The sequence below is a fragment of the Colletotrichum paranaense genome (genome assembly GCF_030867605.1).
Source record: "Colletotrichum paranaense strain IMI 384185 chromosome Unknown Scaffold_3.1, whole genome shotgun sequence".
Taxonomy (NCBI): Eukaryota; Fungi; Ascomycota; class Sordariomycetes; order Glomerellales; family Glomerellaceae; genus Colletotrichum; species Colletotrichum paranaense.
In genome coordinates this window covers 263,024-289,689 of record NW_026848961.1, presented here as the reverse complement: position 1 = coordinate 289,689, position 26,666 = coordinate 263,024, and the positions used below count along the sequence as shown (strand labels likewise).

Below are 26,666 nucleotides of genomic sequence, written 5' to 3'. Positions count from 1 at the left end.
CTACACTGGGGACGATACCTTGAACGTCTCTCCAAATCGCTGAAGCACCTCGGACGCCTCCTGCGTCAACTCTATCTCCGCCGGCCTCGAACCATCTGACTCCATAAAGTTATGGAACATGAGTCCACCATCAGTCTGGTGCTTTGGACAGAGGCGAGGTTTAAACTTGCAGTCGCAAGCGGAAGCGTCGTCAGCTTTTCCGTTTAGCTGTACCTCCAGACTGTTCTGCAAGGAACTCCATGGCTTCTTGATCTCTCCTGCATCTTTAGAAGCCGTCGCTTGCTCGAACAATGCCCCGGCGACCTTGCGCCTCTCTGAGGCATTAGCTTCGAGCCCTTCGATCTTTCCAAGCTCAAGATTGGCGTACGATCTGAGGAGATTGATGGACCGCCAAACCTCTGCTGTTTGGGCTTCTGTCTGCCAAGCACCCAAGTTGCTATTCCACTCGTGGAGCACTTCAAGCAAGTTGAATGCTCTCTGCAAGTTGTGCAAATCCCTCTGTTCGAGTGCTGCTATGATTTCCTTTCTCCTTCTCACAAAATCCGCTAGCCTCCAGAAGTTGGGCACATCAGCGTTGATGCCCTCCTTTGCTTTGGTGTCAGGCCACAGGACACTCTGTATGATATCTGGCAGAGTCTTCCTCGTTTGTTGGTCTCCAAATATGCGATATGATTCTGACCGTGCCTTGCTAAGCGCAGCCATCAGCTCTGCCCGCAGGTAAGAAGCTCTGTCACTTTGTTGAGCATCAGAGCCGGCGTCATCCACAGCCCTGGGAATAGTCATGTACGATGTCCACTTCATCGCTTCGCTCTTAGCTTGAAGCTTAATTTGAAGCTCTTGGGTCTGTCGTGCAAGTTCTGCCAGTTCGTTTTCGCTCTCTTCCTTGGCCGTCTCTAAAGCCGCGAGCTTATCTGTGGTCTTTTGACGTTGCTCCTCCAAAGCGTTGTTCTGGGCTTCGAGATTGCGAAGTTCCGTCTCTTGCGTCTCCCGTTCTCTGTGGAGTTCTCTGAGTCTATCCGATACAATCTGCTCCGTATTCGAATCTCGCTCTTGGGCTTCGGCCTGCATATCTTCAAGCTTGCTCTGGAAAGTGCGAACTTGTTCTCTGAGGCGATCTCTCTCCTCTTTCATGCATGACTCTACCCTGCGCGCTAGCTCGAGCTTCTCTGTCGCCTGCTGTTCTAGAGTACGCTTGGTCCGTTCCGACAACTCTTGGACTTGTCTTTGCAGCGACTTTATTAAGCGGGCTTGTTTTTCATTCTCCGGTACGTCTTGCTCGCCTGAGTCAGATTGATCGCCTGTCTTGGGAAAGGGTTTCTCGAGGTATAGTGCCATCTGGGATTTGAGCTCGAGGATGGCGTCAGCTAGTCGTTTAACAGACCTAATCGTTGTCCTCGTTTCTGCTAGCATCTTGTCCGTCGAATCGCCAGCTTGCCCCAGCTGAAGGGACATATTTAGCAAGCCAACCTGGTCGGATACTCGCTTGCCATGCATCTCTAACAGGTCCACGATGCACTGCAGAGACTCGGGCACCTCTGGACGACCCAGAAGCTTCTTGTAGTTGTGAAGGGCTTCCATCGCTTCTCTGATCTTGCGCTCACTCACGGCTTCGAGTGCGCTCTCGAGCTTCAGTTTCTCATCCAGTCTGTACTTCAGTATGCGGCAATAGTCCTTAATTTCCGCAAGTCTGGCACTGATCTCCCGCTCCAGCGTGGGACACCGCAGGCACTCTGGCCTCGCCGCGGCCAGATCGAGATTTTCCCAGGTTTTGGTAAAGGGATCTGTGAAGACGGGGCTTGGCTCAGGAGCTACCGTCGTGTCCATGAACTCTACAACCTGGCTGCCTCTAGGACTCAAGACGAATCTGACCCCATCACGGGGAGGCGGGGTTTCTTGCTGAGAGGTGGTGTCGAATGCTGGCGCCTCTGATGGGATGCTCGCCACGGGAACGCTGAGTCTCATTTCGTTGGGAGCCGAACACAGCGAATGGTTGCCGAAGGTCCCAGTCGGAGGCTGCGGCTGGAAACCCGGTGCGAGCGTAGTCGATTCGCGAGCGTGTTGCGCAGCGTAGTCCAGGCTGCTAGCATATCTCTGGCGCACCTCCAACCGCTCTGTCGCGATCTTGGTAAAGGCCATGACGGCAGACCTACGCTCGTCATTATCACGCTTGACCTGGTCATCGAGGATCCTGAGAGAATCGACCAGATCCTTGTTGTCGATCTGGAACATCCGCTGCACCTGGTCCCCTTGATGTCTGGCCCCGACATACTCGTTCACTTCCCTGCTGTTCTTCGCCATGTCTCTAAGGACGCCGTTCAGCTGTTCGAGGTCCTGTTGTAGAATCTCTCCACTATCGCTGATTCTGTTCTCAATGATCTCCTCGGTGTTGCGGTGATCGAGGGCCAGCACGCGCGCCGTCTCAAGGAACGTCTCCCAACGTCTTGCGTCCCTGGAGCACCCACTCATCACCACCACGCCCGGTATGTGGCCCCAGTGATCGCCATTACGCGTGAGAGTCTGCTGGATAAACTTATGCTGCCTCGTTACAGACCCATCCAGCTGCCTCCAGGCCCTCTCCATCCTCTCCGCCGCACACTTCACCTCCACCTCGTCGAGCTTCTCCATGACGGCATCCATGTCCTGCCGATATGTCAGCCGCAGCCGCGCCTCCTCCTGTGCAGAGGTATACATCAGCCGGCAGAGCTGGTGAATGATGCGGTTTACAAATGGGACCTTGACCCACGTCCGCCCCTGCATCCACTCCAGCAGCGCGGAAATCATGCCGTCGTTGGATGTCTCGAGGTCGAAGAGGGCGTAGTAGTCGTCCGAGGACATGCTCTCCCCTGTCGCCTTTTCGAACTCTTCCTTGCGGAGCCGGGCCGCCACGTCGCGGGTGTAGCGCGGGTACCGGAGGCGGCTCGAGAGCATCGTCTGGAACTCGGGGAGCATCGTCGCGAACGTGTCATTCCAGACTTGAATGATCATCCTGCGCTCCTCTTCGCCGCCGGGGAGGGGCTGCGGGCGGATGAAGATGTGTGTGCGGGCTGGAGCGCCCGGAGGCGGGACCTTGATGCGGCGGAGGGTGAAGCCCGCGCCGGAGCGGCCTGGCTCGTTGTTGTATGCGCCTAGACCGGCGGAGAGCAGACGGCGGCGTTGATGGTTATGGACCGGGGGTGGCGGCTGGACTATGGTGTCTGTTGACGAGGACCGGGAGCCATGCCGTCGTTGGTTCTGGATGAGAGTGGAGGGCGAGACCGGCTCGTTGGATCTCATAAAGCCTGGTATGTCTCCCGGTCTAGTTGGTGTAGGAGTATGTATGATCGGTGATACAGGTGACACGCCTCGGTTTCGAGCATGGCTCTCCCCAGGAGACGTGACTGTTTGGGAAGACTCCGGTCGGCAACGTCTCGGAGCTGGATCTTCGGGATACGGCGGTCTCTCGTCCGTCACCTGTTGAGTGCCGTTGCACTCTCTTTCTCTCATTGCCCTCTCACGCGCTGCCACTAGCCCTCTCGGTGTCAAAGGTCTCACAGGTGCAGGTGAAGGGGTTTCTGAGTTGGCTGACCCCGACGCTAGGGGTTCCGCTTCCTGCAAGACTGCCGATGGTAGGATATGAGGGTCATCATCGCCTATACCGTCGTCCTTGCCATTTCCAATGACGTTGTTCCTCGGGCCAGTCTCTGTCGAAAGAGGACGTTGAGGGGAGGGTTTGTTTGCTCTTCCGAGCACGGCACTCATCGACTGCGAGTCTAATGCTTCTTCGATCGACAAAGAGTATAAGGGACGATTAGAGACTGCTCCGAGTGCAGTCTCAGGACCGGGATTCTGGTGAAAGCGATCAGAATCGGCAGCGGTAGCTTCTGTTTCCTCGCTAACTTTACGACTGGGGCCAGACCCATCGTCTTTAGAGCCTTCGTCCACCGATTCGGACTTCTTCTTGGGTGGTCGTGAGGCTATTGATGTTGACGTCGATGGTTGGAATTGTGCACGAGGGGAGGACGACGTGAGGTCGAGGGGGCTGATAATATCTGGATTGGGAACAATTGGAGCCAGTGATATATTGCACGTCTGGCCACTCCCGTTGTCTGAGATTTCAGGGGGCTTTTGCCAGGAAGGTGGTGTGATCTCGTCATCGAGTGCGGATAGTAGGCAACTGATGGCACCTGAGCCAAGTCTAGGTTTGGTATCTGTCTCGCTAGAAGACTCCGTTCCTCCGGGCTTGACTTCCTGCTCGTCCGATGACTTCGGTATCTGTTGAGAAGATGAAATTTGGCTCTGATCTGACGATGAGATCGTTATGTGCTTCGATTCCAACTCTGGCGAGGCTTCATCGGAGGCGGTTGACGCCTGTGCTGCCATTTGCGATCTTCTTCGTACAGCGTCAGCAGAGGTTTCTTCAGCTGGTGTGGCAATTATCAAGGAGAAGGTTGTCGTTCCATCGTTTCCACTGTTCTGTGAATCACTGGGCGTCGGCGACGCTGGCTTCCCTTTCTTCGACATGACGCTTGAAATCTCCATCGGTCAATAAGTACACAGTTTGGTGAAGTCACACTCGAGGGCCCGAGCAGAATCTAGGTCGAACGAAGAATGAGCATCAAATATTCTCAAACCTTTTAGCTTTAAGGGATCTCCTAAAGTTATCAATCTTTGGCCCAACTTTGGATGGCGTTGGATCTTCTCGTGTCTTCTGGATACCTCATCGTGGCATCATTTGGATGCTTGATGTAAGATGATATGAGGATGGTGCAAGGGAATCGCAGAACACAAAGACTTTGGTGTCTATGCTTGCTTTGAAATGAAACAGGTCGCAACATTGATAATGCCATCAAAGGACTCAATGGTTTGACTTCACAAAGCAGCCAAAAAGGGAAAGATGAGGCAAACAACTTATTGTTAGAGCTTTCTGACGGATCATATGAGTTTCTCAATTAGCGGCGCTCATGCAAAACGCTTCCGTTTTGAAAATGTGGCTATTGTACTCGTAATTACCATCATATTCCCGCCCCTTAAACTCACAGTGTCGGCGATCTGGTGACAGATCTACCACGTACACTCCTCAAGTCAGGCAGACTCTCCCGGCTACCGACAACTTCCCCGCTGCCGTTCAAAATAAGATAGAGCCCGCTGTGACTCGCTTCGGATTGCGTCTCATCATCGTCGTCAATGTCGTCATTAGTATCATCGTCATCATCATAATCATAAAAGGCCTTGAGAACCAGACTCTCCTCGTCCCTAAATCGAACCATCTTCAACCCATCCTTTGTTGCTTGGCCTTGAATCTCCAGAGCGCGCCTCATGTTCCGACGCCTCACATCCTCAAACTCAATCATCGTCAGACAATCCCTCGTCAAGCCCCGGATGTTCGTCCCCGCGAACCCGACCCCCCTCACACTGGCGGCCCGGACGTATGCGGCGTGAGCCTCGCGCCAACGGCCCCAGGCACTCAGTACATGACCGCGGTACAGGTATGCGCGAGGCTCGAGGTCGAAGCGGTGCAAGTGCGCCGCAATGGCAAGGGCCTGGTCTGCAGCGTTGAGAGCCTGGTGAAGCTTCAGGATGGACAGAGGCGTTTGCAGCAGAGCATAAGTGCGTAGGAGAAGGGAGTTGACGGTTTGGGCGGCGGAGTCGGCGGCAGGGGCGATGCTGTCGGATTGAGACGAGGTACTCATTAGGAAGGGAAGTTTGCTCTCTGGTTTTGTTCGGCTTGTACGTAGGCTGATGAGATTCTTTGCTTGGTGTCCTGACGAAAACGGCGATTTGCTAGTTTGGCGTACCACGAACTGTGCCGATGGGTGCTCTTCTCCCTTTGCTTGTTCTTCTTTTTGGACTTTAATGTGGTCGGAGCTTACTTTGGAATCCCCAAACTCCGAGCTTTGAATTGAAGCATTCGTTTGGCTTTATTCCGAAGAAGGGGGGAAAAATATTGACGTGCAGTGTTGGGAGCTTGGTTGACAGAGCTGAGGGTGTTGCAAGGGATGAGATTGACGTAGGACCTTTGGCTCGGGGTAAGCTGAAAGTGAATAAAGAAAGAATATCTCCCAGCTCTCACCTCCAAAATTCGGGGCAAGTACCCAGATACTCAGATCGACTCGTCGAACCTAGGTGACGAAGCAAATCGTTCGATTTGAGATTCTCAAAGTCCCTTGGCCCCCTCTCTCCGCGAGCCGGCGGAACAAGTGACGCAGGGTGTGGAATTGGGCCAAGACTGCTGCCGCTCGTTTGTGTTGGTATGGATCAGCGATTGCCGCGTTCGTCAAAGGCGTTGTATGCCAAGACCAACCGAGAAGAGGATCGAATTGCAAGAACAATGGTGGAAGTATTGATCAAGTTGCCTCGCATCTGAGTGCCGAACTCGTCTGGATCGTAGACAGGCTCCCTGCTTACTTATGTGCTCCGAGGTTCCATTGATGAAAGAATTAATAAGAACTGCTGTTTCTTGCCAAGTTTGTTGATGAGAGGGCGCCGGTCTTGTTCAGTGGCATGCTAAATTGAATCAATCGTAAATGTCTTTGAAGGGAGGCCTGGACGCGGCAATGGCGAGGAATGCATGTGTCGTTTTGGGCATGAGTAAGCACAGCCCGATCGATGTGTGGGCAGTGAACATTCAACGCGCTGCGAAACTAAAGACTATTTCCTCGATGAGAACTGCTCGGTTATAGCCGAGGGGTAATGCTTTAAATCTTAAAGGCTACTATTTAGGTTTGGATCTGGACGCTTTCGTCACGTCAAGTCAAGCTCGGGGTCCAGGCCAAGCTTTCGAGAAGCATCATACACAGTCATCGCCGAAGAAACACAACCGTTACACAGGTGTTCTGGAACTCGTCTTCTTAATGAGAAAGAAAATCGGAGGAAATCGAAGGAAAGAAGAAAGGGAGAAAGGGAGAAAGGGAGAAAGCATCTGGGAACGGAACATGAAGATGGGCGGTACCTCTCAATCCTATGCGATGTGATCTGCGTGACGACAACGACAGAGCTGAAACCTCCTCCGATGGTAGAATGACAGTTCTTGCTCAAGATTCCATCATCGAAGAAAAAAGAAAACCCCCAGGCACAAGGCGCCAATCACCATCGTATCTACGAGCTTTCGGCTCTGGTTCAAGTCGCTTTTTACAGATCGTTCAGCATGTCGTGAACTATTCTGGCCACCCCGCGCCTTTCCGGCCGGTAAGGTAGCTTCTGAGACCGGTATTTGAGGCGTAAACTCTAGGTGTAGCGGCGATGAGCAATTCCGGCGGCTGTTCTAGCCCATCGACGCATCTACCTCAGCCTGGCCTGGTTTTCGCCTCCAGAGGCCTCTCAAACTCGGTAGACTCCAGTGTCTGATTGCACAAGCACTCAAGGCGTCAGAAAATGGCACAAATTGTTCGAAACGGGGCTTGGCGCGTGTCTTGGGCGTCAAGTGCCTTCTCGTACGTAGATGTTTCCGTAGCCCACACTTCTGGCATAGGCTCAACGCTGGCGAATGTGGTCCATGACTCCATTATAACCATCGGCCGCCTCGGATAATCGGCACATGACTTTGGTCTCTTCCATGAATGGCAAGAATCTCGAAGCTTTCGAAGCACTCAAATCCAACGACATTGTCTTGACGAGTTGAAATGGTTGATGTCGGACAATCCTTGCGGTACCACCCTAACTCGGGTGGACACCATGTATTCGACCTGAACCTAGCTCTGATTATTGTTTCGACATTGCTGGTCTGTCTCCGTCTGCTCACACGGAAGATCATAGTAAAAGCTCTAGGCTGGGATGATTTCCTTGCAATAGTAGCTTGGGTAGGTCAAGCCGCTTCCTGGTGTAAGTTGCATGGACTAACACGGGAACCAGGCCTTGTGTGTCACACTCTCGGCCCTTGAAATGGACACAACCAACTACGGCACCGGGGCCCAGATCGAAGATGTTCCCCGGCCGACGCTGCTTCAATTCTTCAAGGTCAGCTATGTCTCATACTGAAAGTCCTCCGCGGAACTAACGTGCTGCGAATAGAGGCTTTCTATCATGGAGTTGGTCTACTTTCTCGCTTCTGGTGCCGTACGCCTGTCTATATTAGCGTTTCTTCCACGCTTGAGCAAGAACAGTATGATTATCCCAGTCCCCAACATACTTAGTTGCTGATGTTCGTTGCCAGAAATATATATCTGGAGCATATACGCTCTCAATGCTATGGTGATCATAGTCAGTTTGTCGGGATTCTTTTTCGTCTTGACAGAATGCTCGCAGATACCGTAAGAGGGACACTTCCCTGAGGCCTAGCGATGGCTGGCTGACTCATTACCCCAGTGATGTCTTCAATTATTCTAGCACATGGCGACAATGCAGAGACAAACGCGAAGAGCGATCGATGATGCTGGGCCATGCCATTATCTGCATCTTTGTTGATTGTATGCTGGTCGTCCTTCCGCTATGTGTTGTGACGAACTACGTCAAAATGGGCGTCAAGGCCATACAAATCTTGCTGGTTTTTTCTCTGGGAATCTTTGCTGTCGTTACTGGCATCGTTCGATTTTCCATTATCGTCACGACGGACTTCGGTGTAAACACGTAAGCACTCCTTATGGCGAATAAGGCGCGGCTTAGACTAGCGACTTCAGCATACTGACACAGTCTAGGACGTACAAGATGCTCACTGTAGCTGCATGGACCGACGCCGAGCTCCATGTTGGTCTCTGGGTCGGCTGTTTCCCCGCCCTGCAACCTCTACTCCGACATGTAACTTTGATGCTCGGAATGCGCAGCCAGTTGGACAGCACAGGTGCCGCAAGCAAGAGGAACACGATGACGTCCACGGCAACTTCCAATAGAAAAAGCGTTTTGTACAGGTGGTCACGGAGTTCTGGTAACGTGCGCAATGAGAGCGCCGGAAGCCAGCCGTTGGAAAGCGGCGCTGGGCAAGTCGAGGCTGTAGGTGGCCAGTCTGGCGATGTTGAGATGGTGGATCTCGAGAAGGGGGAAGGCGCTGGTCAAGTTGGCAAGCAACCAGAGATCTCGACACCAGGAAAAGTGGGTGAGAGCATATGAGCAGCATATATATAGGTAGATTCTAGTGGCGTATCCAAAGCATCTGAGTTATCTGAAGTGAAAGCGTGCATGAAATCCGAGAAGTTGTTGGTAAGAACAGTGAACAATTGAATTCTTGAGGATGGAGGGACAGTGCCGAGCACAAGATCAGCACTGTCATACACTACGTACCTTAGGCACGGACCAACCCTTCTTCTTCACACACATTTCATCCAACGACGACTTCGGCTCCTTTCTCGAACGGAGCACTGCGAACTTCAGAATCTACCTCGACAGAAAGCGACAACGTCACGCCATCTAGATCCTGTGCAATCTATACATGCTTTCCCCCTAGTCACCTTCATACGAAACTCGAGATTGAAGTCCATGTTCGAAATATCAAGACCAGTCCAGCTCGTACAAAACCAAAACCCCTGAGAGCTAGTTCAAGACATCGTGTCTCCTCTTGTTCATACCCAACGGCACCACTTCACAGTTTCCGCGTCTAAGCGTCGCCTCTCATTTCCAGTACCCACTAGTCATCACAGGAGACAGTATCAATATGGCGTCACTCTCAGCATTTGGATATCCCGCAAGATTTGCACCCGGCAATATTGGACCGCTCTGGACTGCCCTCTTCTACGGAGTTCCCGTGAGCAATATTGCCATCCATCTGGCCTGGCTGACCGCGCTCCATCCAATCTTCTCTTCGCTCCCGATAGACCGCAGGCGTCTTTCCGCGTTTCTTCACAAATACTTTATGCTCAGCTCAAGTGACCCCCGACTACTCACCTTCTTTACCTCGGCCTTTAGTCACATCCAGCCTTTACACCTTTTCGTCAACATGTCAACATATAAAACTTATGTCGAGTCATTTTATTTACTCAGTGTATCGCCGCTACGATTCATTGTACTGTCCCTCGGGAGTGCAATCACCGCTTGCCTTTGCCACATTTTCAATGCCAGGAGAAGACGGGGAGCAAAGAACAATGCCGAGAGGACGGCTGTTGGAGCAAGCGGAGCCTTGACTGGTCTCGGCACAGCTCTGGCGTTAATGTTTCCTACGATGAAGGTCCGCCTTTCCGGGACACATCAAGTTCTACCCTTGCGCCTTGTTGTCTTGGGAATGTTTGCCGTGGATGCCTACTGTCTGAGTACCGAGCGGGACACAGGAGTGGGACATGCCGGACACCTCGGAGGCGCAGCTTTTGGCTTAGCATACTTCTTCTGGACGAAAGCTACGGGTGCTTTGACTTTGTAACCTCAAGCAATTTACATTTCGAAATGCAGAAGCTATGGGTAAATATAAACATCGAGGTCAACTCTAGCCACCCAAGGTATATACAGGGGAATGGTATCCTGGTGACAAAAAAGACAAAAGGCCGCAGCATTCTCAGCCACCGAAAATATCAAACGCCACGCTACCGCATGAAAGAGGATATACCATTGCACGAATTGAGAGCCACTCTTTGCCAACTTCTCGCTACCACAGTTCTTCACTATTTACCATCGGCTTTGCGTTGGGCTTGGTGTTACTGTAGCGATTGGGATTTGTCGGCTGTTGAGTGCCCTGGAAGGTTGGACTCATTTTGTGTTGTGAGCCAATGGGACTCAACTTGTGTGTCGAAGCAATGGGGCTTGGGTAGGTGACCGACCTATTGCCGGGACTACCGGCAACCTTGCTTGCCATTGTTGACTCTCTCAAGGGAACTGGGCCAACTCCGACGGGCGACATCTTCTTGTCTGGGAACCGGGTGGCAGTAAATCCCGGCTGACGGGGTCCTTTGTGGTCGTCCCAAGGTGCAGTTGGCGACTGCAGAGGCGACGGAGCACCGCGGCGCGACCTCAGTGATAAAGATCGATATCGCGGCGATGTCAGGCCCCACGCCCGACCGAAAGATGCACCAGGATGGTATACGCATAAGACTGAGGCGACGAGGAATGGCAGAGCACCTCCGATGACCAGCGAAGCGGCTTCCGACCGCTGAAGAGGGCTATCGAGTCCGTCCCAGAACTCAACGAGGCGGTAGATGGTGTGCCCCACCAAGACGACAGCGACTGCTGGTATCACTGAGAAAAGATCGTCAGACTATGTTGGTCCTGCGGCAATGGGTCTACTTACTCTTGACAAAGTTCTTAAAACGCGGTGCTTGGTACACGGCAATATGTTTCGGGTCAGGAAGCTTCTGGGTGAACCAGAGGAACAATCCGACGAAGAGCAGCAACGCCAAAATCTGTACGCCTAAGCCGGCCAGAAGAATCGACGGTGTCTATTGGGGCTTTTGTTAGAGATGGGGACTGCTAGGCAGCAGAACGATGAAATCCTTACCTGTACACCTCCGAGCCCAAAGACAGCTGAGACAACCCCGGCAATTTCCAATGCAATGACGAGAGCAAGAGCGAAGATGAGGAACAAGACAGCCACTCTTGGCCGGGTAAAGCCAATGCCGAGACCGTAGAGGGCGATGACATGGGGAAGGATCTGACATATGGCCGCTGCGATGAGAGTAGGGCCCAAGATGGCGCCAATGAGCCAAAGGGAGAATGAAGTCCCGCTGGCGGTATCATTTCGGAGCCTCAATCTTCCCGCGAAGCCCAAGACCTCGAGAAGAAGACCGGTCGCCAGAGTCGATGCGAATAAAGGCGTCTTGAAACGAAAGCCTTGATACAAGGCCAGAGGCACGAGCAGCGCAAAGGCTACCAGAAAGATGGCACTCCCAATTGCCGAAGGCGAGTAGGAGGTAAAGCGCCCCGGGTAGGGGCACGAGTCTCCGCAGTCGCCTGTCATTGTGCTCACGTTCCACTTGACAGGCGACAGTGAACGTTGCGTCGCTTGACCATCGGATGGCTGGACATGCCGAGAGAAGGAGCGGGAAAGGAAGAAGCGCGCCGGGCATTGGGGATATATACACGCGGCAGAAGCCAGGTGTGTAATGGATCAAGCATTCCAGCAAACCGGTCTGCATAATCGCAACGGTTGGGATATGGATGATTGCGGACAGCAGAGGCCGTGGACAATGAAGACGAGCGGCCCGACGGAGATGGAGGTAAGGTACACGCAAGGCCAGGCCGGGGTCGATTCAAACGGGCACACCATCAGCTTCCGCGGTTTCATCCGTTATGGATACATCCACTACGGAAGAGACGTTGTACCAACAAGAACTTTCTTCAGTCGACCTTCAACCGGGCAACTTTGTGAGCACTTCTCATCGGTGACTGACAACGCAGCAACGGCGGTACCTATAAGACGAATCGCAACTTGACTGATGAACAACAACAAGCAGTGCTGACTGGCGTTTTCTAAGATGCCCAACTGCCGCGAAGGAAGAAGAAGGCGCTGACGCCTCCCAACGAGCCAGCGAGGCCGGCAAGCAAACAAACACCAGGTGTGGGTGTGGATAGCGGGCGTGAGAGGGCGAAGCCGTCCCAGCGGAACGGTTCGACGGTGCAACAGTCGAAAGTTTGCAGATCCGGGCCCTCTTCAGCATGAGCTCTGGACCAATCAAGCAGGCAAGGTTGGCGGTTGCGGCCTGTTTACCCACGGGCGGCGCAGATGAGGAGGTTACATTGGACGGTCATTCAGTGAGGCCATGTTGGTCTTCGATGGCCGGTGAGCAGGGGGCCGTCGTCCAATGGTGAAAGCAGCCGTTGCTCTCATCTGCCCTACAGCATGGCTACGGGAGGGTGTCGAACACACTGGTTCACAGCCAGTCCTTTGAACTTTGAGCTGCTACGCCGCATTGCACTTTAGGCCTGGGGACACGGTGGGGGCTGGGGGCAGGTAATCAAGACGTGGTCCCAGAAGCGGGGGAAACAGTCAACGATGGGATATCATTCGCGAAAGGGCAAACACACTCGAGAGGCCAGACAGGTTCCAAAACCGAAGCCTGACTTACGGATTTCCTGTCTCGTGCGTGTTGGTTCTGAGACCAGCCAACGGTAGCATCGATGGTCTCCATGCAGTGAGGGAAGAGAGGGTGAACATGAACATGGAAGAAAATGAGAGGGCACTGGCCGATCGCCAGGAGCCGATGAATCATGGCCGACGTACCCGAGATTTGTTTCTCCTGCCATGGGCTGCCATGGCAGGTGCAGTGCAACAAACTGTGTGCGCACGCCCGCACCGCACAGCAGGCAACTGCAGGCTGCATGATGCGGCCGCCCTCACACCAAGACACCCTCGAAAGATGGCGGCGGAAGACGACAGCAAGGAGATGAACCAACGGCCGGTGGGCGTTGGTTTTGGCAGTTGGGGCGACGGGGAACCTGGGACGGAAAAGTCTGAACTCTGATCAAGGACAAGGACCGGGACCGGCACCCGAAGGCGGAACAGGATTGGCAAACTTCAGGGCAGCATCTGGCAATCTGCAGTGCTGCAGGCCAGCGAAGCTAAGCAAAAAGACCAACACCAACAACGTTATCCATGAACTTTGCCTATGGACTATCCCAACCCCGGTCGACAAGGGCGCAGATCGCACAGAGCGTAAGGACAGAGACAAGGGTGAAGGAGGAGGAAGTGGAAGAAAGAAGCTCTGACCAAGCTTGGTGGATTGTGCGGGAGACATCCGTCCACTAATCACTAGCGGCCGAAGCCCAGGGCAAGCCGCAAGCCGCACGCCAGGCCCCCAAGGAAGGCTCCACTATACTTTCAGCACACGGTGGGCCCTCCGGCCGAGAGAACCCCCCCCCCCTGCTGTCGCGCTAAACTGTTCGCGGCCGCGGTCCTGCGTGACGTCAAAGAGCCGGGCGCTTAAACATGCTTGGCAAACACCTCTCATTGCTCAGAAATGCGCGTTTCTTCCTTCCTTCCTTTCCGCAGCACACACACACATACTCTCCGTATGCAGACTTTGGGATTGCAGAGCAAGCATCTTCGTTCCACACTCCATTACGAACCTTGTACCACAGTAAAGAAAACAGAAACGTCGAGGGACCGGAACCAAGCCAGGCCATTCACATCCTCGAGAAAAACAAGCAAAGCAAACAAACCGGTACAGAAAAGAGGGGGGACAACCAACCAACTGAGGCGAACGGAGGGTACATCCAATCCTCATCAAGTGACTAGAGAATCAGAGACTTCAGACCATTCGAATTGCCAGATCCTCTCTCCCTCACTCTCTCTTCTCCCCACCACCCCGCGCCCGCGGCGGCTTACGCTCTTCCTTCCATGCCATGAACAGCGCACGCCTCACGAGGTGCCGCCCTTGCGCGCCCTCCTCACGGCTCATTTGTGCGCCAACCGCGTCTCATCGCTTGCTTCGCCCTCTTGCAGCCCGAGACAGCCGTTCTTTCTCCGTCTCGCACTTGCGGCCGAAGCACGACGGTGACCCGAGGTTCAGAGACCTGGGCAAACAGATATCGGACGAGTATGCCGTCGTTAGAGAACACTATGGTACCATTTTGCCCCCCTCCTTCTTATCCGATCCGATCCTCTCCCCTTTCTCTCTTGTTTGCCCTTTCAAGGATATTGTCCTCCTAGTACCGTTTCGAGTCCTCCTGCTTCCCAACCCCGCCTTTGTCCAAACCATAATGATCCACCCGCACTTACACGCCCGCCAGACACGCCAAAGAACCCCATCGTCCTCGCCCACGGACTGATGGGCTTCTCCGAACTGCGCCTCGGCGCTTATGTCCCGCCGATCCACTACTGGCGCGGCATCTCCGACTCGTTGAGCACCCTCTCCGGTCCGTCCAACATCATCACCACCTCCGTCCCGCCCTCGGGCTCCATCGAGGAGCGCGCCGCAAAACTGGGCGCCGACATCGCCGCCAAAGCCGGCGGCCGCGCCGTCAACATCGTCGCGCACTCCATGGGCGGGCTGGACGCCCGCTACATGATTTCCCATCTCAAGCCGCGCGATGTCAAAGTCCTTAGTCTCGTCACCGTAGCGACGCCGCACCGCGGGAGCGCGTTTGCGGATTATCTGTTGGATGGGCAAGGCCCCATTAAGCTCGCGAATCTGTACGGGCTTATTGAGCGTGCCGGGTTGGGGACGCAGGCTTTTGAGCAGCTTACGCAGCGGTACATGGAGGGAAAATTCAACCCTGCTACCCCTGACAGCGATGAGGTGCGGTATTTTAGTTATGGCGCGTGTACAGACCGGCCGCCACTACTGAGCCCGTTTCGGCAAAGTCATTGGGTCATTGAGGAGGCTGAGGGCGCGAATGATGGGTTGGTGAGTGTTGCGAGTAGTCGGTGGGGAAAGTATCAGGGCACGCTGCTGGACGTGAGCCATTTGGATTTGATCAATTGGTCGAATCGGCTCAAGTGGACGTTGCGCAAGGTGTGGATGGGGCAGACGAGGACGTTTAATGCTGTTGCGTTTTATCTCGATATTGCGGATATGTTGGCCAAGGAGGGTTTATGAAGCAGTTGATGGATAAGGTATGCGAGGAACTCACTTTGAGGGCTATATATAATGATGCTCGCTACTACTGTAATCTCAACTAGGAGGCATGTAAGACTACGAACGAGCAAGGGATAGACGCAGCGAGCAATGGCGTTATCGGCTGGAATAGATCCAAAAGACGTGTAAGCATTGAGACGTATTATAACTTTTAGACCAGAAGGCTACGAGAGGAAAGAGAGCCTACGACATGTATCACGAGAGCACGAGCATGAATGGAATGTCTATCACCCATGATTGACATAGATTTGCATTGCATGGCAAAAGTCAAATTCCCCGGAGTAAGGCACGTTACTACTACAGGGGTTATCAATAAAGACAGCTTCGCATTCACTCACCGGCAGCAGTAGGCACTATAAGTCCCATGGCTAGAATTTTGAGCTAGTTTCCAGAGATCGAGTCCAACTTCCGACGAGGACGCGTCACTCTCAGGGCCCATCATCATATCAGCCCAAAGGAAACAATCTATCCATACTATCTGTAGCTTATAAATAGCATAGCCGTAATCGCAGCCGCAACAAGAAGCCAGCAACGCACATGTATGTAGCCATGATAGGGTACTGCATCGAGATCCGAAGCGACAAGCAGATCTCAAGTCAAGGGTTCCTTAGATAAAGAATGAAAGAATGCTGCTGCTGTATAGCACCTAGAGCTAGGTGCACCGTCGAGTCAGCTAAAGACTTTCATCACCTCTTCTCCATCCCTCTGGCTCGTATTCACTAGTGAATACTATACAATATAGAGAAGATAACTGATACCTTGGCGACGGTTTTGGATACTATCATGGTCCATGCGAGAGACTAGAAGAGAAGTGACAATAGCAAGGCCCATTACCTAGAGTCTGGATAGACTGAGACTATGAAAAGGATGAGCAAGGCTGTGTCGGCGGAATTTAGAACCCTTTACAGAAGCCAGCCTTTGATAATAAGGTAGAGCGGTGACTCCTTCCTTCCAACTGGTCCTACCATCAGGAAATTTTGCGGGCATCTAGCTAGGTTGATCTGCGTCATGCCCAGTAGTATAAAACAAGGCTTGTTGCGTCGAGAAAAGTCTCCTTGGCAAAGCCCCTGCGCATCGGCGGCGTGGGAGATGCCGAGCTGCAGGTGGGCGAGGGCGGTGAAGTGCTCGAGAGCGGCAACTTTGGTCAGGCTTCTACGAGATACACCACGCAGAGATGGGAGAAAATCGACTTCAACTACAGCGCCAGTCAACAACCTTTGCCATTTCCCTTCTATTCGCCCCTGAATATTGAGCCGACTAGGAATGCCAATATAGTAAGCCTTCTCTCGTTCTTTCAGAAAGACCCGTGCAGGGATGCGGTGGGAGCATGTGTCTTGCCTTGGCTCAGATCACCCGCCGTTTCTAGAGGCTATCATGACTGTTCCACCTTGCAACTCGTCAACCAGTGGGGGTTTTGCTGCGTTGTAAACGAAATGAGGTGCCTCATGACCGAAAGTTTTTATACCTCCGCAATCCAAAGTCCCGGGGATCCGGAGACATACACGGGGTCTCGGAAAGCGCAGAGAGAAGCTTCACATCTGCGATACCTCAGTTGGTAGCTTTACAGACACGGCTTGTGCCTTGGATATAGCGTCACAAACACTAGGAAGCTTTACTGATGGCTATGCTATACTTGAAGAGATACCCGGCATGCTACCTGGAAAGAAAGTACCCTTCCAGCTCCGCTTTATCTGGTCAAACGAGACCACACCACGAAAACAAAACATGCCAAAGTCTTCCCTCGTCATAGAGCCACGAAAGCAGTGCCCTGTGAAGAGTCATGTAGTTCAAAGTATAACATCCCCTCAATATTGGTCATGGTATAATAAACGAAAACGCTTCACCCTTCACTAATCCCTTTCCTTCCCCCTTCCCAAATCGGTGCCTACTGGTCGAGCTTCCACCAGCCCTCTCAGAACATACCAAGCAAACCCCGACATTACTCATTAGTTTCTCCCCAATGTATTCCTATCCCTCCAATCTACACCCGCATCTTCTCCCAAGGAGCCCGAGCATCTCAAAACACACAAACATCAAAACACACCCACTTCCAAACCCCCCTTTCAGCTCTCATCCACCTTCTCTAATTCCCCTTCTCCGGAATCTGACTCGGCGCATTCTCGTTCGTAACGCCACTATACGCCGGCCTCGACTCCGGTCCCGGCGCAGGCGCCTCCGCAGCCATAGCCTCATCGTAACTAGGCGGCGCCTCGTCGAAGTTGGCTGCTCCAGGCGTGCCCATCTGCGGCGGATACAGCGGATCATACTGCGGCGCCGCCATAGCAGGGTGTTGCTGCGGTGGTCTCTGCTGCTGTTGACCATGTGGTCTCCCCTGCGTGGCCGTCACGGGGGCAGACTGCGCCGTGCGAGGGGGTAACCTAGGCGGCATGCTCATCGTCGCCGCGCCGGGCCTGTTAGCCTGCGCCGCGAGCGCCTCGAGGAGCTGCGGCGGTGGCGCGATACCCGAGTAAATTTGAATCTTGGAGAAGTGAAGCGGGAGGTAGATGGTCTGCGCCGCGGGGTTCTCCTTTGTCGAGTTAAGGAAGCCGCCGCGCGTGGGTGGTTTGCCCCAGCAGAGACCCAACTGGATGTCGAGCTCGTAGAAGCGCTGGAGGTTACACGCCATAAAGGAGGGCGCGACGGTGTTAGGTAGCGGGATGGAGCGCCACAGGTCGTCCGGGATGACGCTCTCGAGATTCAGGTCTTCCGAGGTCGGGTCCGTGAGGAGCGGGATGCTGAGACCGGACTGCGTGACGACGACCCATTTGCTGACTTCCGTGTTGAAGAGGTCGTGGCATCGTACGCGGGTATTGCCTACGAGTTCGATCTGGATGGAGGTGAGGTATACCTGCTCATGTGACGGAACGAGCTTCTTTGCGATGAGCCGTAGCGGTAAAGGTTGATTGCACGTCAGGATCGGGGGGTGTGGCAGGCGCGCAGAGAGCTCGATGGACGGCGGCACGGCATTGGCGTCCCCGGTGCCGTCGTCCCTGCTGGAGCCGAACATGGTTGACTTCTTCGTCTGTAAGCTCCGGGGCCGCGGCTTAAAGGTGAAAGGTCGACGGGCAAAGGCTTCCTGCGAGGTCTTTGGAGGCCGGGGTGGCTCGATGGGCATAAACTTGAAGCCGATCTGGTACCGCCAGTTCTCCTTCAAGAAGCCAGGGCGCTGGATGGTGACCTTGAGGTAGTACCGCACCTCGGCCTGCCGGGGGAACCCGGTGAAGGACGGCGGCAAGGTTTTGGTGACGTGCTGCAGGAAGAGCTGCTTGCTCCCGTCCATGACCCGGGCACCGCCGAGTCCAAAGGGTCCGATGCCGGCGCCGAAGCCTCCCATGCCGCCGATGCCACCAATCTTGGACATGGAGACGGGATCGCTGCAGGCATTGTTGATGGGCAGCTTGAAGTTGAAGGGGAACTCGTGCTGGCCTCCCTGGATGACGTAGCTCTGGGAGAAACTCGAGCCGCCGCCGCCGAGGTCCTCCTCGTACGTCGGGAAAACCTGTGCGACCCGGTAGAGGATTTTGTGGTTCTCACTTGCGATGCTCCCGGGCCCGCCTCCGGGCCGGGTGTTACGCTCGTGATAGCTGTCCTGCGGCAGACCGAGGGCGGTCTTGGACTCACCCTCAAGCTTGACGACGATGCCGCCAATCTGCTCCGGCCGGCTCAGGTGGAGCACGACGCGGCCTTTGACATTGTCTAGGTTGGTGTAGAACTCTGGCGCATTGTCGAGTGCTATTCTGATCGACATGGTTGTGGGTTTCTGGTATTTGCTCAGTCCGCGCCTTCCTTGTTTAAGAGGATATCCTCTGGTGGTGGTGGTGTGGGAGGTGTCGTCGGTTGATGGTATGTGGTTCAGGTACCCAGTGCGCTTCGTGTAATGTGCTGCCACGACTTTGGTTCTCTGCAATGGTGGTTTTGCCGGTCGGAGGTGGGATGAGGCACAGACAAACAGGCGCACCAGACGTCGCAAAACAGCTCCTCAACCTCAATTAAGTGAACGTATTGCACCGTGCGAGCTCCGAATTGGAATGAGGGGCAATCTAGTCCAAGCAACCTAGGTGGGGTGGTATCTATTTTTTTCCCGGTCTTGGTCTTTTTTCTCTTGGCTGCGCGTAATGCTTTGCGTTAGAAGTGAGGTGTATGGAATAGTATGGTGAGGTAGCCAAGAACGACGGCGGAAGAGGAGTGAGGAAGGTTCGCTTCAGTTCATCAGAAACCTGCAAGAAATCGAGAGGGAGCTTTCATCGGAAGTCGTGGAAAGAAGCAGAAGCTACAGTCGGCGCAGTCGGCGTCGTCGGTATGGCTGCGTCGCCGCGGGATGCGGGAAAGGCCGAAAAGCTCAGGCGACTCGCTGTCTCGGCTTTCCTGGTAATAGACGATGATTAATTCGATGTTGTCCGTATGGATAGAACACAGCGTGATGTTCACAAGGAGGCGACGTAGACGGGTGTGGCTGAGCCCTCTTCCAAGCCTCGCTGTCAGAGCTGAGTGACAATTGAGTTGGGGAGTACCAGTAGGCCTACGGAGGCGAGACCGAAGGCGCAGGCTCAAAAGCTCCAGCCGTCTCTCAAAGCAAGGGTAAGGAAAGGACGGTGCCTATTGCAAACGCTCACCAGGAAGCACAAAAGCAAAGTAAGATAAGGTAAGATAATAGTTCACTGTTGTCAAGCCAAGTTTATTCCCGCAATAAGTATGGGTAAGAGGCCGCGTTGAGTTGGGTCGATTCGATACAGATACAGCGCATGTGTCAGGTTGAATTCAGCTCTGGCAGGTGGAAGGAAAGGTAGGGTTGATGTCATTGGGCGTTTGACCCAATCACCACCGCTGTCACTCCCTTGCTGCCAGTCGTCTTACCTCGAGACTTGAGGTACTTTAGTCCTCTCACCTTGCCGATATTGCCGACCTTGGGTTGTACCTTAAATAGACCCCTTGTCAACCTACGCAGTAAGAGGCGAACCACCCTCTTTTGAATTTCTGCCTGACAAAGCTTGAACATCGTCAAACTTGAGATGATTGGAAAATGTGTACCCATGGCCGAGCTCACTTTGAGCAAAAGTACTCAACCTTGAGCCATGTTGAAAGTACACTTTCTGCATGAATAAAGTCGTCTCACAGCTATAATATGGCAGGCTTGTGGGTATTAAAGTGCTGTATGTATTCGTACACATGCTTTGAAAGCTACGTAACTATAGCTTCCAGTGCCTATCGTCATTGTCGCTGAAAGCTGATGGCTAATATCATGTTGTCTCTCCTAATCCCCTCATCAAACATGTAGGATTGCAATGCCTTAATGTAGGGTATCCCACCCTATCACGAATTCCCCAAACGCCCAGATGTTGCAGATGGTATCATTTCGGCATCCCAATGCCCGCGCAAAGCAAAAAAGAAAAAAGAAAAAAAAAACACTTGTTTCCCAGAGCAAGAAAGGGAGCGTATTCGAGGTCCCAAATCATACGTCCAAAGCTCTAGCCTCCTGGCAATCAGTCTAGCTCAATGATCTCTGGCTCCGGTATCGACGGCCGTGTCTTGGCCCGTTTGGCTGGCGGCTGCCCGTTTTCTGCATCATCTTCCTCGTCGTCATCAGCCTCCTCTTCCTTGGCTTTCCACATTCCGTCAGCCCTAACATAAATGGTCTTCGTATTAAGTTTGCCCTCAGCCTCGAGGCTCTTGCGAACGTCTTCCATAAACTTATCAACTCGAAGACTATACGGGCGAGCATCCCCGTCGCAAAGAGGGCACTTCCACTTGTCAACCAAAGAAGGCTCAGGTCTCCCTTCGATGCCGCGATTGCAGACGCGGCATGCATCGCCAGCCCCGTGCGCGGTACACCTAGGCTTGGCCGGTCGGGTTTGTAGCCAGTTGATCAGATCAAAGCACTCCATGTGTGTGCAGCTAACACCGCGTGCTGGAATCTGGAATATCGTGGCGCTAAAAGGGTCGGCCAAATCAATGCTGAGATCGCTACCAACCACAACCAGCTCATCGTCCCCATCAGAAGACACTGGTTCCAGGCGGCTCCGGATAACTTGCTTTGTCGTGTCCGCCGAGATTGTGCCCTGGCTCAAAACCATATTGACAATGCTGTCATGACTCAGCGTCTCAACCACCTCAACAGCCATAAAGTACATCATCTTTGGCTTTTGAGCCGCGGGCATGGGGCTGATGCTGACAGATATTGAATTTGTGCCAGCCAGTATGTATGGAGTGAGTTCCACAGGCAGGTGCTGCCCATTATGCTGCTTTCGACGGACCGCAACGACATTGTCATTGACCATGATAGCAATATGTTCAGGCCAGTAGGATTGCGCTACTGCCCAGACAGATTCTGAGATGGTTGCCGATTCGGCCGGGTTGACTGGGGACTCGCAGAGACGAAGACGGTATCGAAGAGACCCTTCAAAGTACTCCGAGACTGGAACACAGTCGCCAACCAAATTGCTCAATGGGCAGAGCTTGTTGCAGTGCTCGTCGGGCACCACAAAGGCGAGGCGGTGCACGCAGTTCTTGGCTGGTGTTGCGATCGGACCTAGAGCAAGCTCTTTGATGGACTGATAAAACCTCACTGGTTTTGACTGGTCTCCCGCACTGGGTAACTCTCGTGGCACTCTTCTCGGACTCCGAAGTTGGACTTGGTGAAGTGCGATTCCCACAGCCTTTGGTTCCCAAGGTGTATGAGGTATACGATCTAGCGGAATCGACACGTTGGGTGGTCGGAAAAGGTTGCCTATGAGCCGTCCTGCTGCGTCACGAGTGGGCCTAGAGCTAGCCGAAGGAGGCCTCGTTGGTTGCGTACTCGGGGCTCCCTGAGTGATTCCCAACCCTCTTGGGCTCGCATGCGAAATAGAAACGACACTTTGAGGCGAAGACTGCTGCTGCATTACTGGTGTCCGCACAGCCGCTCCACGTGACGGCCCCTGCTGTATTCCTTGAGGCCGCGGAGAGGAGTGATGGTGGTGGTGATGGAGTTGAATTCTAGGGGGGGCCACGTTCGTAGCTTGCAGCTGCGTCATAGCCTGGGTTTGGCCCTGGGCAGTATCCAGTTGCCGAGACCTGGCACGCCTTTGTTCCGCATCGCGAGCTTGCTGGAGGAGCTGATAACCTAGATTATGGGGTTGAGCCTGATAATGTGCGGGATCATGAAACACCCCAGGCGGATGAAGTGAGGGGGCTCTAGGGGTGACAGCCTGTGTAGGCGATGTCAGGCCTGGCATAGACATTGATAGCCCCCCTGGAGGTGCTCGGAGAACTGGAGATATCTGCCCTGAAGTATGTGCCACATGTGGCAACTGCATGCTGGGGTAGTGAGGCGAGCCTGTTGGGGTCAGGGGCTGGTTCGTCAGGGGTTGACTGAGCAGCCTCAACTGTGACGGTACTGGTCCGGCGCGTTGGCTAAAGGAATTTGGCATCCCGGCCATATTTTCAGCCGTTGGGGATGGAAACACGTCAAACCCTTGAGTTGGAGAATTTTGTATCGGTGTTGGCGTTTTGGCTTGTGCTGGGGAGAAGTTGGTAGACATCCTTCTAAGATTGCCGATTGCGGTTTGCTGCTGTGCTATGGCGGCTGCTACGGCGTAGTCCTGTTGCTGTTGAAGGTGAGCTTGCTGGTGTTGATGCGGCTGTTGCTGATGGTGCTGTTGTTGAGGGGGCTGCTGAGGGTGCTGCTGCTGCTGAGGGTGTTGCTGCTGCTGATGTGCTACTCGCCGTTTTTGATGTTGTTGCTGCCGTTGTTGTTGCTGCTGCTGTTGACTTTGACTGACCAAGATCTTGTATCGCGATATTAGCGAGTGTTGGAACACCCTTTGCTCCTGTTCGGACATCTGTGTTTGGTCGTTCTGAGAATCTTGTCGGAATAGCGCAGTCATCTGATCGGCGATGAGCCCGTCTGGGACACCAGTATGTCTCCTAGTGACGGTGAAGAAAATAGTCTCTAGAATCGGAGACCGAAGTTTGAGCTGATAGCGCAGTTCGTCTGCCAAGATAGGATAGCCTCGACCTGAGTGAGGTCGCATGGCAGGAACCAAAATCCTATTCCACTGTTCGTGGAGATTGTTTAGGAATCTGGAAATGTCCCCAGTGTGGTTGCGGTAGGCTTCAGTATGCCAAAGTCCAGAGGCACTACTAGCTGGAAAGTTTGCGAAGAAGAAAATCGTGTCCTGGCCCATATTTTCGTTCTTCCGAAGGACATTTTGTACAATGCCGAGTGCGCTGTCCGTCACGTCAGGAGGAAGACCAAGGAGGTCCTGTGCGGCTTTTGTGTCAAGCGTCCATAAACAAAGGATTTGGTGAAGGACTATGTAGAAGTAATCAGACTTCTCAATGGCGTCTTTGAGAAGCCGTACTCTGGGTGCCGTGGTGCCATCTTCTGGAAGTTTGGCCATGCCGCCGCGATCGGATATGTAGCTGTCGAGGTTCTTGGCCATGACGACTTGAAGGAAGCTATCTAGCGAGTCCCGGCTAGTTCCTGCGGGCTGTACTGCATGGGAATAGGCATCTTGCCTTTCGCCAGGAGGCTGTGGCGTGTGGTGACCAGCAATAAGCGGACTTGGAACCGCTGGCGGTCTAGGATTCTGGCCGGATGATGGTCGAGATGATATATTGAGCGTAGGGCTAGGCGCGGCTTGAGAGCCGGGAACCAGAGGGAGTGACACCGAGAATGAGCTTGGTGGGTTTCCAGGAAGCGCAACTGACGGTGTCAACAGCGCTGGATGCTCACTGGATTCGAAGAGGGAGAATCTGGAGGTGGAATGAAGATTTGTTGATAAAGGAGTCGGATTGCTCAGATCTGGAACAGCTCTTCCAGGGCCAGCTCCCGAGAAATTTTGCGCAAACACATTTGCTGGTGTTTCCTGGGCGCGGGCCTCGCCAGTCCAAGCCGTTGTTGCGTTTGAGTTGTTGGCTGCAAAATCAAGCCCGAGCTCTGGACTTTGAAGGCAAGTCTCCCGGATTTGATGCGAGGTCTGGTTTGAGGTGACTGTGGGAGGACTAGGTTGGTCAGTTGGTGCCGGAGAGGGAAGAGCGGCTGCGCAATCACTGTCGAAGGAAAACGTTAGAGACGGTTGTGGCGTTGTGGGCGAGGGGAAAGACTGCGGGATTCCAGAAGATGAAATAGGGTAGGGGAAGTACGTTATGAGTTGGTTGGATTCAAGCGCAGCCGTCGACTTGTCTTGTAGGTTTTGATGCGGTCGAAGTCGGAAAGCAGACGGCACGACAGTTCCTAGCACAGAGGGGGGATTCGAGGCGTTTGTCGAGGACTCTTCCCGGGGCGCTTGGGTTGGGACTATCGGGACACCATGAACACCCTGGCGATTTCTTGACGTCGGTCCCTTATTCGTATGGGGGCCGCGAGATGCTGGTTCATTTTGCGAGGTCATCCATGCTGGACGACGATTTCCCAGCAGGAAGTTGACAGTTTCATTCGAGCGGGCGACCTGCGCTCCTGAGAGGGGCCCTCCAGCTATATCTTGCTGGGCCCTGTGAGGTGACATTTTGTTTTTGGGCGGTCGTTTACGGGGTTTGCGGCGGGAGCGCGGCGGGAGCGAAGGGGAATCTTGAGCGAGACTGGAGTCGGCCATTCTGATTAACGAGGCTGTGGTTTATCAAGAGAAAGGAAAAGTAAAAGTGTGGGCGTACCATGAGGCCGAAGTCTCAGCTAGCTCTGAAGTGACAGGTCGCCAGCCAACAAAAGTCAGAGTCGAAGTCGGAAGCAGGCTCTGCGTCGATGCCTAGGGGAAAGAGCGACCGTCTCAAGTGGAAGGGTGGTGGTTGAACCAAGAGGGAGAGTGCGGTTCGACCCCTCTTGCCTCCAGGACTCTTGCACCTTGAGGTCTCGTCCCGTTTCAGCGAACAGCAATATTCGACACAACGGCAGGCGCGATGGCGCAGGTCTCGGGAAGGCGCGCCTCAGATATCTCGTAGGGTGAAGTTCATCGGCGGGTTTCGTCGTGACCGAGGTCAAGGTAAGGCGAGTGAGTAGATGTGTATAGCAAAGCAACGAGCTCGAATAGGTGTGTCGCAGACGTCCGGCGTGGCGTATTGTTTTCTCCGGTATGCGGCCGAGGAGACCCCCGTCAACTGGTGGCTGTGGACAGCAACGCGCTGCTGGGAAGACTATCGGTGAAACTCGAGGGTGTATCCAAACAAGGTAGCAGTGTAAAAGAGATCTACTTCAGTTGGGTTGGTCTTTCCACAACTGAAGTGACGATCCGACATTCGGGACGGGAAAAACCTCGGCGACGGTGGTGAAAGTTCCGGGTTGGGCCAAATTGGATGGGAGAAAGTCGATTATTGCAGGGGACGTGCACCAAAGTTTGGGGGTAACGGCCAGAATTAATGGAATAGGACCGCCCAAATGGATGCTGGAAGATTGGAGTAAATGGAAGAGCCCACTGGAACACTTTGGGATGGGACGACGGGGGAGATGTTTGCCAATTGCCAGGCTAAGGCCGGAGCCGAGATGGTAGTGACCGGGGGTGGCCCTGACGATTGGTGAGGTGGGGATGCGTTAGTCTGAATTCGGCTTGGTACTTGGCTAGTCGCTATTCGACACGATACCCGTCTCGTTCTAGATCGACTTGCGATGGCTTGGATGGCACCGATGACAAGTGCTGAGTGGAGCCACAATCGAGGCATTCATTCATCATAATTGTTCGTCGCGCACCTTGAGAAGTTGAGCATAGTGTCCCCTTCCGCAACACTTGCGCAAGATATCATGAACTTATGAGACCATTTCGTGCATACCTAATGTATGTTTGTGCGCACGTACTCCAGGCATGGGCATATCAACACCAGCAGGGAGAGAGGCAAATCATGGAGGCCTACCTACACTCTTTTCTTCACAATGCGGTTTCCTAGCAAACATCCAAAGGTTGAATGTGAACTTAGCTCAGGACTTCCCGGTAGGTGATGGGGTTAGATAATGTGTTAAAGTCATAGAAACCAGATGAAGATGGGTCCGGCGACAGAGTCCCCTTGCTTTCGAAATCAAAGAGTAACCCTACAATGGCCCCTGATTGTCTTTCAAGAATTCAATGGAATATACGCAGTAAATCGAGAGCTAGCTATATATAGAAAGTTCACATCCACATGCAAATAGGTCACCTGTATTTGAAAGGCGTCCGGGTATATGAATGTTTCTGTTTGCGCTCTGGAAAACCTCCCTTCACACACTCAGAGATAGGTAGGTATGCAACTTGACACCGGACCTCATGGCACACACCCCTTGCTTCCACATCGTTGATGTCTTGTCTCTCACCGTTGACAGTG

The 26,666-nt window shown here is 53.5% G+C and overlaps 9 protein-coding genes across 9 annotated transcripts; 4 read left to right on the top strand and 5 right to left on the bottom strand.

Moving 5' to 3' along the window:
* CPAR01_03629 (uncharacterized protein) lies at positions 1-4,500 on the bottom strand (the record flags this gene model as incomplete). Its single annotated transcript, XM_060487916.1, has 1 exon — positions 1-4,500. The coding sequence occupies one exon, from the start codon at positions 4,498-4,500 to the stop codon at positions 1-3; it is 4,500 nt and encodes a 1,499-aa protein (XP_060352122.1).
* Positions 4,501-5,012: 512 nt separating this feature from the next.
* CPAR01_03628 (uncharacterized protein) lies at positions 5,013-5,669 on the bottom strand (the record flags this gene model as incomplete). The annotated part of the gene is made up of 1 exon (XM_060487915.1): positions 5,013-5,669. One exon carries the CDS (start codon positions 5,667-5,669, stop codon positions 5,013-5,015), a length of 657 nt encoding a protein of 218 aa, XP_060352121.1.
* Positions 5,670-7,598: 1,929 nt separating this feature from the next.
* CPAR01_03627 (uncharacterized protein) lies at positions 7,599-9,018 on the top strand (the record flags this gene model as incomplete). Its single annotated transcript, XM_060487914.1, has 6 exons — positions 7,599-7,775; positions 7,828-7,932; positions 7,987-8,077; positions 8,129-8,225; positions 8,281-8,541; positions 8,610-9,018. 6 exons carry the CDS (start codon positions 7,599-7,601, stop codon positions 9,016-9,018), a joined length of 1,140 nt encoding a protein of 379 aa, XP_060352120.1.
* A 541-nt stretch (positions 9,019-9,559) lies between these two features.
* CPAR01_03626 (rhomboid family protein) lies at positions 9,560-10,258 on the top strand (the record flags this gene model as incomplete). Its single annotated transcript, XM_060487913.1, has 1 exon — positions 9,560-10,258. The coding sequence occupies one exon, from the start codon at positions 9,560-9,562 to the stop codon at positions 10,256-10,258; it is 699 nt and encodes a 232-aa protein (XP_060352119.1).
* A 222-nt stretch (positions 10,259-10,480) lies between these two features.
* Positions 10,481-11,785, bottom strand: CPAR01_03625 (uncharacterized protein; the record flags this gene model as incomplete). The annotated part of the gene is made up of 3 exons (XM_060487912.1): positions 10,481-11,067; positions 11,120-11,267; positions 11,327-11,785. The coding sequence occupies 3 exons, from the start codon at positions 11,783-11,785 to the stop codon at positions 10,481-10,483; spliced, it is 1,194 nt and encodes a 397-aa protein (XP_060352118.1).
* Positions 11,786-13,184: 1,399 nt separating this feature from the next.
* Positions 13,185-13,390, top strand: CPAR01_03624 (uncharacterized protein; the record flags this gene model as incomplete). The annotated part of the gene is made up of 2 exons (XM_060487911.1): positions 13,185-13,232; positions 13,295-13,390. The coding sequence occupies 2 exons, from the start codon at positions 13,185-13,187 to the stop codon at positions 13,388-13,390; spliced, it is 144 nt and encodes a 47-aa protein (XP_060352117.1).
* A 789-nt stretch (positions 13,391-14,179) lies between these two features.
* CPAR01_03623 (triacylglycerol lipase) lies at positions 14,180-15,365 on the top strand (the record flags this gene model as incomplete). The annotated part of the gene is made up of 2 exons (XM_060487910.1): positions 14,180-14,363; positions 14,461-15,365. Coding segments are annotated over 2 exons (1,089 nt in total), but the record flags the coding sequence as incomplete, so codon positions are not given.
* A 2,122-nt stretch (positions 15,366-17,487) lies between these two features.
* Positions 17,488-19,152, bottom strand: CPAR01_03622 (arrestin; the record flags this gene model as incomplete). The annotated part of the gene is made up of 1 exon (XM_060487909.1): positions 17,488-19,152. One exon carries the CDS (start codon positions 19,150-19,152, stop codon positions 17,488-17,490), a length of 1,665 nt encoding a protein of 554 aa, XP_060352115.1.
* A 1,732-nt stretch (positions 19,153-20,884) lies between these two features.
* Positions 20,885-24,889, bottom strand: CPAR01_03621 (MIZ/SP-RING zinc finger; the record flags this gene model as incomplete). Its single annotated transcript, XM_060487908.1, has 1 exon — positions 20,885-24,889. The coding sequence occupies one exon, from the start codon at positions 24,887-24,889 to the stop codon at positions 20,885-20,887; it is 4,005 nt and encodes a 1,334-aa protein (XP_060352114.1).
* Between the last annotated feature and the right edge of the window lie 1,777 nt (positions 24,890-26,666).